General features: G+C 37.2%; 1 protein-coding gene across 1 annotated transcript; it reads left to right on the top strand.

Annotated features, from left to right (window-relative positions):
- Nucleotides 1-1,048: 1,048 nt before the first annotated feature.
- Nucleotides 1,049-10,185, top strand: LOC107759366 (calcium-dependent protein kinase 21-like; the record flags this gene model as incomplete). Its single annotated transcript, NM_001324640.1, is given in 8 exon segments — nucleotides 1,049-1,953; nucleotides 3,370-3,513; nucleotides 3,604-3,756; nucleotides 7,483-7,595; nucleotides 8,126-8,293; nucleotides 8,391-8,518; nucleotides 9,494-9,593; nucleotides 9,672-10,185. Coding segments are annotated over 8 exon segments (1,629 nt in total). The 3' UTR covers nucleotides 9,747-10,185.
- Nucleotides 10,186-13,530: the final 3,345 nt, after the last annotated feature.

Below are 13,530 nucleotides of genomic sequence, written 5' to 3'. Positions count from 1 at the left end.
TTAATATTCAATTTCTCTTATTTGATTGGTGAGATGGTTTGGATTTTAGGAAAATAAATTCCTATAAAAATAAGGAAAATGACTTCCTAGTAGAGGTAGAAAAAACAAGTTCCATAACTGGTATTCCACACTGAAGCCTTTACAGGCGCGAAGCTAGTGTCACTTTTACTTAAATATTTTATGCGGGTTCAGTCGAACCTAGTCACTTTTACTTAAATATTGTATTTATAATAGAAAATTTATTAAGTATGTATAAATATTTAATTACAAGCTCAATAACTAAGACGAGCTATGAGTTCTGTGATAAATTCATAACCTATAAACTTCAAATTCTGATTCCGCCTCTGATTGTCTTCTATCCCCTTACCCCGGCACACACCCGATCCCCATCCCCCGCCTCCCATGCACACTCCCTGACCTCATCTGACTCCTCATTACCAATCCCTCACCCAGCCTATACCTTACTTTTGGTAGTGTTTGCTTAGATTATATATGAATATTTTTGGAATAATATTATCTGTTTGTTTACCAAACGTCATAAAATTAAATAAGAAAATTACACTTATTTTAGAGGAAAATATTTTGGACATAAAACATTTTACTTCGAATCAAACACACCGTTAAGTTTGACTTTTAAATTGCTAAAAAGACCCTAAATAAATAACCACTTGGCCTACCTATTTTTTTCACAAGAAATCTGCATTTCTTTTCACTAGTGGGGAAAACCCCAGGAAACAAGGGTAGTAGACAAAAAAAAAAAAAAAAAAAAGTCGAAAAGCTGACAAACAAAGTTTTGACAAATCAAACTAAAGTACTAGCATTTCTATGGACAACTCCACGAGCTTAATCAAGTCAATGTATAGTGTTCAAGTCTTTGCCCTTGTCTGATCTGTGCAGTATCTTTAGGTACTGTACCCCTCAAATCTTTAAATCTTGATTTTATGTCATTCACAAAGTTCCAAGCTTTTCATCTCTATAAAACCCCAAATTCTTGATTTTCTTGTAAAATCTTGAAGAAATGAAATCCAATAATTCAATCTTGATATATGGGAGGTTGTTTTAGCTAGAAGTATATCCAACAATCTTGAATCTTGATTTAGTCATTCACAAAGTTACAATCTTTTACTCTGTAAAACCCCCCAAATTCTTGATTTCTTGAGGAATTAAAGTCCAAAAATTCAATCTTGCTCACATAAACTGTAGAAATGGGTGGTTGTTTTAGCAAGAAGTATACACGAGAAGGTGCTAAGGGGGGTTATAGGGCAACAAGAAGAAATGCTAATCAAGAATATCAGAAGCCACCACAACATCAACCAGAAAGGCCATATCAGCCACAGCCACAGCCTCAACCTCAGCCTCAGCCTCAGCCACGCCCACAGCCACAAGCACATACTGTTACCGCGCAGCCGGCACAAACCCAAGATCAAATGCAAGGACCCCATTTGAATAACATATTAGGAAAGCCTTTTGAAGATATTAGGAAGCAATATACACTTGGGAAAGAATTAGGTAGGGGTCAGTTTGGAGTGACATATCATTGTACTGAGAATTCCACGGGGAACCCTTATGCTTGTAAGTCTATATTGAAAAGGAAGCTTGTGCGTAAGAATGATAGGGAGGATATGAAGAGGGAAATTCAAATTATGCAGCATTTAAGTGGCCAGCCAAATATCGTGGAATTTAAAGGCGCGTATGAGGATAGGCATTCAGTGCACCTCGTGATGGAACTTTGTGCTGGAGGAGAGTTGTTTGATAGGATTATTGCTCGGGGATATTATTCGGAGAAGGATGCTGCTGAGATTATTAGACAGATTGCAAATGTTGTTAACATTTGCCATTTCATGGGTGTTATGCATAGGGATCTTAAGCCAGAGAATTTCTTACTGACTAGTAAGGATGAAAATGCAAAGCTCAAGGCAACCGATTTTGGACTTTCTGTCTTCATTGAAGAAGGTCAGTTTCTTGCCCCTCGAGATTAATTACATTATAGCTGAGTTTTTTAGAATAAACTTTTGTGTTTGTTAATATTATGTTATCTTTTTATATTTTCATGATTTTTATTGCTTGAACGTGCCTCTCAATGCATGATGAAAAGAACGTCTTTACTGGGACACTAAAAGTAGTATCTATCTTCAAAAAGTAAAGATATGATTAGGGTAGAGTATAAAGATGCGCTTGTTGGTTAAGCAAATCTTTGTTGAAGATGCATCCATGGGTGTGGCCTAGTGGTCAATGAAGTGGGTTGAGAATCATGAGGTCTCAGATTCAAATCCTAGCGGATGCAAAAACAGTAGGTGATTTCTTCCCATATGTCCAAGCCTTGGTGGACAGAGTTACCTGATACCTGTTGTTAGTGGGATGTAGCACATATTCCATGGAGGTAGTCGAGGTGCGCACAAGCTGACCCGGACACCACGGTCATAAAAAAAACTTTGTTGAAGATCTATTCTCAATTGTTAGCTAAACAAGAATTACATCGGTCCGTCCAATCACGCAAGTTCTCAATGATTACCATCAAAGCAAGAAGTATTGCCTATAGACTATCAAAAGAGTTAGGCGAGCTGTAATTTCCATATCCAGTGCTGCAGTTGCTATCGTAGTTCCAATAACCTAAGATGGCTTTTATGCTGTATTCATGACTCAATCTAGTGTACTAAACCCGAACTTTTGTCTTGCTGTCATCTGTGGGTAGTGAAAGTGAGCAAGTGAAACTTTTTGACCGAGAATGCAAGTTATTGTTAGAGCATCTCTCATCAGTGATCAATCCTGTTTCCAGGTGAAGCAATGTGTTAGTTACAAGATTGCCAAAGTGTCTGCATAGTGCATTTGTTCAAGTGTTCATTTACTGGAGAGACAAGTTTGTTGATGTGTACCGAAGGCACTTGATTAGTGAAATATCTCAAGACTTTACTTCCGTTCAGGATTACCTTTGAAGGGTTTAAGTATCTCCGAGGAAGGGGACAGTCGAACAAAAATACTACTCGTCGATTAAGTGTTAGAGTTGTCAGGATAAATCCACTATGTGTCAAACAAAAATGAAACAGAGTACCTTCGTTTTTGTTTCACGCGCTTTTTTTTCTTTTGTCTGATAGGTATACTTTACAGCACATCCTCTTCTCTTGTGATCTAAGTTTCTCTAGGTGCTGTGTAGTATTGCTGATTTTCACGAACTACTAACATGCATCCCCATTCAATATAGCACATTTGTTCTTAACGCTTTTATTTCATGTGTTGTCTTGTCACTTGTGCCACTATTTGAATATTTACGCATAGATCATTACCACAGTTGACTTCAATTGCTTTTGTTTCCTCCACCGTTCTTTTAAGGATCTACATTAGATGAACTTATGTTTCATTTATAAATTTCAGGGAAGGTGTACCGGGATATAGTTGGTAGTGCATATTATGTTGCCCCTGAAGTATTGCGGCGTAGTTATGGGAAGGAAGCAGATGTATGGAGTGCAGGTGTTATTTTGTATATTCTACTCAGCGGCGTGCCTCCATTTTGGGCTGGTAAGGACGGCGATCAAAGTTTAACAAGATGGTGTACTTACTGTTATTTGCTCTACTTATCTATTATGTCTCTTGCCAAATCCTTTGCAGAAACTGAAAAGGGAATATTTAATGCCATACTAAAAGGAGAAATTGACTTTCAAAGTGATCCATGGCCATCCATATCAAATAGTGCCAAGGACCTTATAAGAAAAATGCTGACGCAGGAGCCAAGGAAGAGAATGACTTCAGCACAAGTTCTTGGTATTTCTCTCTTTTCCCCTTTGTGTAATCAAAAGTTACTGCTGTGATTTCTTCTCTTTCTGCCGTTGTACATTACATCCATATTTCTTTCAATGTAATAGGGTTAATTCATGTTTAAAGTTTCTTATGCATTTAGTATTTATCTTATGAGTATAAGTTGCAGTCCTCCTCCAGTTGACTTTGACCAGAACAGACATTGATGAAATCACTGTCTTGACTATAGCAGAGCTAAATACATTATCATTCTTCGTATAATATCGCTTGTCTCTTGGTGTTAACTTTGGATATACTATGGATCTGCTTCACTAACAAACACAGTGATCTGGTGAAGGCATTTATCCAAGAGAGTGGTTTGATATATGAATACGTCACACATAGAAATGATAAGATGACTGAAATGGAGTTCTTTGGGCTTGGAAGATTTACACCAAAATTAAAGACAAGTTTTATAGAACAGTGGTGTGACTAGCTATGTTTTATAAGACTGTAACTTATCTACAACATGAGTTCTCAGAAATGTGGATGTTAAAACAGATGTGCGGTGATACAGTTCTGGACAAGATTAGAAATAATCACATCATGCTGAGAGTGCAAGTAGTATACATAGAGGATAAGATGAGAGAAAGTCGCCTTAGATGATTTGGTCATGTTATACATAGACCTCCACATGCATTATTCAACACTAAAATGCTGAAAAGATGAAAAAGAGTAGTTTTTTTATATGGTTCAGTAGAAAAGAATCCCAATAGTATAGTACACGTTGGAAGAAAATTAGGAATATAGGTCCATATAAGAAATCTTTTGATCGGTGAATCCATATAAAAATAAGAAAGGGCGCGATAGGAGTTCTTTCCGGTAAAGGGTGCAAGCCCATTCTGAGACTCAACCCTTTACATAAAGTATTACTACACGGAATATGCCAATATATCTACACAATTTTCACATCTTTCTACATTCTTTAAATTGGGTAAAGCTCTTCTTTTGGTATCTTCTATTGATTACGAACTAGGAATCATACCTCGCTCTTCCTTTGTTTTTTATCTTGGTAACTAGAGCATCATAATAAAGCGGGTTCTCTCTTTCAGTTTTGCTTCTTTTTTTTCCACATAAACTTTATGTATAAGCACGCATCTGTCATAGTGTGAGGGGCTGAGGGGTAGAAGAGATCAATGAAAGACCAGAGAGCAAGCTACCTGATCAACCGACAAGTTCTCGAATTCTCATTCGCGAAGGCAAACATAAACTCATAAAACACTTGAGGTCTAAAAGAGGACAAGGTAAAACTAAAAATCACATGGAGGGAGTTTATCTCAAAAGGTCTATACTCTCCCATAATCAATGCAAATTTAGCTATCAACAGAATACTATAAAAGCAAAAGATTCATATAGGATATACGCCTACCTACTGGTTTCAACTAAGGTTTAATTAGTTGTACAATTCATTAGGTTTTGTGTTTTAGAGTAGCCTTTTAAGTATGGGTAGAGATTTGTATGCTGTGTAGAGATAAATTGAGATATAGAGAACCTCTAGTTTTAAAGAGTTTCTAGTTTGTTTTGAAAAACAAATTATCTTTTAGCAAAGTACTAGTCGTAGACTGAATATACTGGAATGCTCACCGATGATTCATATAGTGGACCTCAACTTTGTTTCAACTGAGACTTAAATTATTTGATATTGTATCTTTGGTCTTTGTGAGACAATAATTGATTTCTTCCAAGTTCCAACTTATTGGTTAACTATCAATTGATAAGGAAGAAACCATTTTTTTTATAATTCTTTTTTTCCTTATCAAAAAAATAAAAGAAGAAACAATTTTTTTACGAGAACAACTGATACATGTCAATAAAAAATTAAAGAAATAATGAGATGTTCAAGGGGGTGGGGTTAGAAGGTGAGGGATTAGAAGTTGGGTGTTTTTACCTTTATGCCCTCTTGGTGGTTTACACATGCTCCATCTCCTCATCCTTAAGATTACCGGATCTCCTCATATGGCGTTGGGGAGGGGAAGGGTAGCATAATATCTACCTATTATTCGAGGTTGCAGAAATCAAAAGGGGAGGGGAGAAGAGGTAAGGGGTATTTATCAGGAACTATCTAACACCAACCACACATGATAGAATTTTATCCCCAAAATTCCTCCACTATTGGCCAGTTAACCACCACATTCAATGCCTTCACTTTGCCTTGCATAACGTTGTCCTACCAATGTGAGTGGACGTCACTAAGCATGTACAAACTTTGTATATTTTCAACCTACTTGTGTAACACACAACTAATCCTTCCAAGAATCTGAATTCACTAATTAGATTTCTCATGCGTTAATTTCTGAGAATCCCTCATGAAACCAAGACCAGGACTCTCAAAGTAATCTTCCACTCAATACCTATACTTTTTTTTGGGGGGAGGGGGTTGACCATCATGAGGGAATCTCTAAGAATGGTGAAATAAAACTTCCAGTATGGATAACTGTCCTCACTCATTTTAAGTGGATCGGTGATTTTGGTAACACTAGAAGAGGAATGGCTTTGTTATTTCAACTTTGACTTATGACAGCTATGGACATTACTAAAGTGGAACAAACTGAAGACTGAGCCAGTATAATATTTACAGCTTATCAAGTATATTTCATAGTAAACCTTTCTGTTCTGGTCCTTTGTTGGCACTTGGCAGCTTGTAACATAGAATGGGCATTGGATGGATTTCAATGCTGAGTCTTCATTTCTTTTCAAGATTTCATGCTTCTGTTGAGTCACTAGCAGCACAATTTCTTGTTTGTCTTCTGCTTCCTTTTTTTTTTGGTATAATGAAAGGTGTCAGAACATTACATTGAGCTCCCTATGCACAATGTGTCTTTCTTGGTTTTGTGGAAGTCGAATTGATCCTCTCCTCTCCACCTTCCCCCTTCTCTCTCTCTCTCTCTCTCTCTCTCTCTTTGATGTTGGTGGTGTTTGGACCAACTTGCATGCACCTCGATTTTTCCATTCAATACTTGCATGGGAAAAACTAACCCAGACTCGGTGCATGCACCAACCATGTTTATTTTCCATAGTTAAAAGATAAATTGAGTTAAGAATTCATATTAAAAAGCACAATTAAGTGATAATCATGTGTAAAAGACACATATCATGCACTTATTGCTTTGGTCCTTGCACTGACCTGCATCCTCCCATCAATACGAATATCGGATAACACTATCCTTTATGGTTAGACCGATGGGAAGAAATCACTTTAACTTTTTCTTTTTTTGCCTCTATTGGAATTTTGACAAGAGTGGGTTGCTCTAGTGGTTAGCACCCTGCACTTCCAACCAAGAGGTTGTGAGTTCGAGTCACCCGAGCAAGGTGGAGCGTTCTTGGAGGGAGGAATGCTGAGGGTCTATCGGAAACAGCCTCTATATCCCAAGGTAGGGGTAAGGTCTGCATACACACTACCCTCCCCAGACCCCACTAGTGGGATTATACTGGGTTGTTGTTGTTGTTGTTGCCTCTATTGGAATTTAACCCTGGTATGACATGGTATTTGTTCTACCTTCATCGACCGCTTATAACCACACCTTTGGGAGAGACCCCCCTCCAGCTTGCTTCCCCAGGTTCTTAAGTCTTTGACTGAAAGCAAGAGGCATTGCTTTCTTGCAGCTTTTCTTTTCTTTTTAATTTTTTTATTTGTTGCATTTAAGTTCTGCTTGCTTGTGTAATACTTAGCACTCATCGTGCTTGTTTCTACAGAACATCCATGGCTTCGAATGGGAGAAGCATCAGACAAGCCAATAGACAGTGCAGTGCTGTCCAGAATGAAACAGTTCAGAGCAATGAACAAGCTCAAGAAACTTGCATTGAAGGTACAATCTAATATTGCATTCTTATTTTGGCACAGCAGATGATTTTAGTATTTTTGAGTCTACTGTAAATGAGAATCGTTGACTATCATTACTGGTTTTTCAGTAGCAAAAATGATATCAGATATGCCGTACATACTGAATTATTTAGAAGATGTAGCATTTTCTACGCACTTGATGTTGGAAGTAGAACTATAATCATGCTAACTTCATCTTTTCTTGGAAGGTGTTACACAATGTCTATATGTTTGGTCAACTCTGTGAGAAATTTTCTTTTTATTTAAATTTTCTAACACCACCTGATTTTTCCCTTCACAAGGTGTCTTTTGTGGTTGAATAAGGTCTTAATTGATGTTCATTTCCTTTCACAAGATGTCTTCATATCAGTAGATTGACTTTCATTTAGCAGAGGTATACGAATTACAGTTGCTGCATTAGGCAAAGGTGTACTTGGATTTCTAACAAGTCAAAGCAAGATGTTGATATCAGCATTTATAACCTCTTGATGTTCTGTTACATTCGTAATTTTCCAGGTCATTGCGGAAAATTTATCTGAAGAAGAAATTAAGGGTCTAAAAGCTATGTTTGCGAACATTGATACAGACAATAGTGGCACAATCACTTATGAAGAATTGAAGTCGGGATTGGCTCGGCTTGGATCAAAGCTAACAGAGACCGAAGTCAAGCAACTCATGGAAGCTGTAAGTATGATGCCTTTGACTAGATTTAACTTTGTTTTTAATCTTAGCCGCTGACCGAATTTGTACACGTTTATCATGTAAATGATTCAACGTTCAGGCTGATGTGGATGGAAATGGAACAATCGACTACATCGAGTTTATTACTGCAACAATGCATAGACATCGGCTTGAAAGGGATGAGCATCTCTTTAAAGCATTTCAGTATTTCGACAAGGACCACAGTGGGTAAGTCCATAGAGATGATTAAAACTTCTTGTTTTTAAAACTGTCTGAATGAACTCTTGATTAATGTCTTGGTGAGTATAGCATAAATACCACATGCCAATCTAGATAATTAAGGAAAATTATTTTCAGAAGCAAAAGAAAAACCTAGTTTTGTCCTTGTTGCTATTCATATCTTATATTATAAATATAGTGACATATCCCTTTATGCGGATTATGGATAGATTTGTGGCATCAACAGGGTAAATAATAAAATGATAAGGTCTGGAGTTTCCCAAGTGATTCCTTTTGCCGCTAGCCATTGGGATATTAGAGGAAAACCTCCTAAGCCATCTAATTGCTTAACTTCCTCAAGTTATGGATAGGATCAGCCAGAGGTGGTTAGTAGGTGTCATTTACTTAAAGGGCGGTCACTTTCTGTTGCAATGTTTTTTGATAACCGTGGTGTCCGGGCCAGCTTGCCCGTACCTCGACTAATTCTACGGGATATCTGCTACCTTCCACCAACAACAAGTACGAGGTAACTCTATCTACCAAGGCTTGGATAGATGGGAAGAAATCATTTGTTTTTGCCTTCACCTGGAGTTGAACCTGAGACCTCATGGTTCTCAACCCACTTATTGACCACTAGGCCACACTCTTGGGGGTTAATACGGCCATAATTACTCCTTACTCCAGAATTAGATAGACCCTCGTAGTGTCTAATATATGGTAGTTGCATCAAGAAACCTTACTGAGCATGAACCACTAAGGCGAATCATTTTTAAAGTTAGCAGTATTATGGTCTATATAATCAAGAACTAAAGTCGAACCTTTGTAATGGAATATCTAACACATTGATCTCTCTCTGGCTGTTTCTACACTTGGAGGCTACAGTGTATAAGTGAAATGTGGTCTGTTTAAGTCTCACGATTTCACGTTCTTCTTCCGTTCTTCTTCTAACATATTCATTTTCTTTTTGTTGTTAATGTTATTCAGCTTTATCACGAGAGATGAACTGGAAAGCGCCATGAAGGAGTACGGTATGGGCGATGAGGCGACCATAAAGGAAATAATTGCAGAGGTGGACACTGATAATGTAAGTGGTCTTACAACAAAACGCTTGACATTGAAACTCTAGCATGTTAATCTCATACCGACTCTTCAAATTAAACAGGATGGTAGGATCAATTATGAGGAGTTCTGTGCTATGATGAGAAGTGGAACACAACCACAGCCGAAGCTTTTCTAGTGCATTGACAAAAATACCCTCGCTAGCAGAGATGTTCAGCAGTCAGCATGATAGAAAGGCGTCTACAGAAAAGAGAGATGAAGTATAGGTGATGTAGTTGGTATTTCTTCAATCCTTCAACGATCTTCGGAAAGCACTGGAGTACAAAGGAGGCATTTTGGTTGTAGGTTGAGTTTGAATGCAGAGTGTGTGAATAGTTAAGTTAATGGTAATATTTACACTTTTCCTGTAATGTGTCTGATCCCCTATTGTAATTTTGTGTGGATCATATTGTCATGTTGACCTTGTTAACAGATTACAACAAGACAACCTGGAATTAGCATTATGCTTGAAAAAGAGAGGATTGTTGACTTGACATTAGTGAAGTTTTTAAGATGTTGATGTTTATCGACCTTGGATGTTTTCCATATTTAACAATGCTAATTATCAAGTTATAATATGAAGTTTGTGTACTTATAGTCTTATACGTATAGGCTGATTCGAACACCATGTTTATAACCACCAAAAAAAAGAGAAAGAAATAACTTAATGGTACAAAGTTTTTTTTGGTAAGAAGGGAAACCCGTAGCCTCTACACTTGGTGCCCCCTGTGCAATAGCTTGCAAATCACACAGGGGAAGTAAACCGCATTAGGCAAGCCTTGTGCGATATGCTCAACCCAGATGACATTGAGGGAGGATTTGATCCCAGGTCATCCATTTAATGGTACAATTTATTTGGAGGTTTTGTGAATAATGGATGGCTGATGTCTTGAACCAATCAACCACGAGCAAACAATTCATTACGTCCAGCTAATTGAGGCTATCTTACTAAACACACTCTATAAAACAAGACAGAAGCTCATTTACATCAGCACAATCAAACCAGTAAGAGTTTTATGTTGATTTTATATGATGTAGACAAATGGAAGTTAAAAACATAATAGATGTTATAAAATAAAGACTATAAAGTAAAGACAAGTATAGAGAGAAACTGATATATTATTCGAATTCAAAATGATGTACATAATGAACTGAAATCTCTTCTATTTATAGAAGAAAGGAAGCTGTTGTGTAAGCTGCTGTGTAAGCTGCTACGCAAGCTGCTACTGCAAGTTGTTGTGTAAGCTGCTACTGCAAGCTGCTGTGTAAGCTGCTACTATACCAGATATGGATAATCTTCTACTGAGAGCAATGTCTATCCATAACGGAGTACTGAATGGATAAGCTTATTATACCCAGTATGGATAATCTTCTACCGAGGGTAATATTTATCCATAACCGGGTACCGAAGTGATAAGCTTCTTCAGGAAGCTTATTTCCAATAGAGTACTAAATGGATAAACATATTTACGGTGGAGTCCCATATGGATAAGCTTCTTCAGGAAGATTATTTACAACGGAGTACTAAATGAACATCCATAATATAATATATTTATAACACTTCCCCTTGAATGTTCATTAAAAGATAATGTGTCTCATTAAAACCTCACTAAGAAAAACCACGTGGGAAAAAATTCTAGTGAAGGAAAAAGAGTACACATATTTAGTAATACGCATTGCTAGGTGCCTCATTAAAAACCTTATAAGGAAAACCCCATAGAAAAAACCTTAGTAAGGGAAAAAGAGTGCATCGCGTATTTTACTCACCCTGATGAAAACCTTGTTTCAAATATTTGAGTCTCCGCATTCCAATCTTGTATACCATCTTCTCAAAAGTTGAAGTTGGCAAAGATTTAGTGAATAAATCTGCTGGATTATCACTTGAACGGATTTGTTGCACATCAATGTCACCACTTTTCTGAAGATCGTGTGTGTAGAATAATTTTGGTGAAATGTGCTTCGTTCTATCTCCTTTTATAAATCCTCCCTTCAATTGGGCTATGCATGCAGCATTGTCTTCGTATAAAATTGTGGGTCTTTTCTCACATTCCAAACCACATTTTTCTCGAATAAAATGAATTATTCATCTCAACCATACGCACTCCCTACTTGCTTCATGAATAGCTATTATCTCAGCGTGATTTGAAGAAATAGCAACAATAGATTGCTTTGTGGAGCGCCATGATATGATAGTACCTCCATATGTAAATACGTAGCCGGTTTGAGATCGAGCTTTATGGGGATCAGATAAATAACCTGCATCTGCATAACCAACAAGGTTTGCACTATCTTTGTTAGCATAAAACAAACCCATATCAAGAGTTCCCTTTAAATATCGCAATATATGCTTAATCCCGTTCCAATGTCTCCGTGTAGGAGAAGAACTATATCTTGCTAGTAAATTAACAAAAAATGCTATGTCAGGCCTTGTAGCATTAGCAAGATACATTAGTGCACCAATTGCACTGAGATAGGGTACTTCGGGACCAAGGAGTTCCTCGTCCTCTTCTGGAGGTCGGAACAAATCCTTATTCACTTCAAGTGATCGAACAACCATTGATGTACTCAATGGGTGCGCTTTGTCCATGTAAAAGCGTTTTAAGACCCTTTCTGCATAGGCAGATTGATAGATAAAGATCCCGTCTGCTAAATGTTCAATTTGCAGACCAAGACAAAATTTTGTCTTTCCAAGATCTTTCATCTCAAATTCTTTCTTAAGATATTCAATTGCCTTTTGGAGCTCTTCTGGAGTTCCAACAAGATTTATGTCATCAACATAAACAGCAAGTATAACAAATTCTGATGCCATTTTCTTTATAAAAATACATGGACAAATAACATCATTTATGTAACCTTCTTTCAGCAAATATTCACTAAGGCGATTATACCACATGCACCCAGATTGCTTTAAACCGTACAAAGATCTTTGTAATCTGATTGAATACATTTCCTGAGATTTTGCTTCAGGCATTTTAAATCCTTCAGGGATTTTCATATAAATTTCATTATCAAGTGAACCGTACAGATAAGCTGTAACTACATCCATTAGATGTATTTCAAGTTTTTCATGTAGTGCTAAACTGATGAGATATCGAAATGTTATGGCATCCATAAAAGGTGAATATGTTTCATCAAAATCAATTCCAGGTCGTTGTGAGAATCCTTGTGCAACAAGGCGAGCTTTGTATCTTTCAACTTCATTTTTATCATTCCTTTTTCGCACAAAAACCCATTTATGACCAACTGATTTTATACCAGCAGGTGTTTGGACTACTGGTCCAAAGACCTCTCTTTTAGCAAGTGACTTCAATTCCGATTGAATTGCCTCTTGCCATTTTGGCCAATCAGATCTTTGTCGACATTCTTCGACAGATCGAGGTTCAAGATCCTCACTATCTTGCATAATATTAAGTGCAACATTATATGCAAAAATATTATCTACCACTATTTCAGATCGATTTAAATTAATCCCATCACTGATCGAACTTATTAAAAGTTCCTCACTCACATGAGCTTCGGGTTCATTAATTTCTTCAGGAATCTCAGAACTAATCAGATTTTGGGTCTCTTCAGGAGATCCCTTCATAGTATCGTTTTGATCATTTGTCGATTTTCTTTTTCGAGGATTTCGATCCTTAGAACCCAAAGGCCTACCACGCTTCAGGCGTGCTTTAGGTTCACTATCTCTCATGCTAGTAGATGGTCCTACTGGGACATCAATTCGGATAGGCACATTCTCTGCTGGGATATGTGACTTAGTTATCCTTTTCAAATCAGTAAATGCGTCTGACATTTGATTTGCTATATTCTGTAAATGGATGATCTTCTGGACCTCCTGATTACATATAGGGGTACGGGGATCAAAGTGAGATAATGATGAAATTTTCCACACAATTTCTCTTTTGATTTCCTTTTTCTCTCCC

Source organism: Nicotiana tabacum, chromosome 21 (assembly GCF_000715075.1).
Source record: "Nicotiana tabacum cultivar K326 chromosome 21, ASM71507v2, whole genome shotgun sequence".
Lineage (NCBI taxonomy): Eukaryota > Viridiplantae > Streptophyta > Magnoliopsida > Solanales > Solanaceae > Nicotiana > Nicotiana tabacum.
This window is presented reverse-complemented; position numbering and strand designations above follow the sequence as displayed.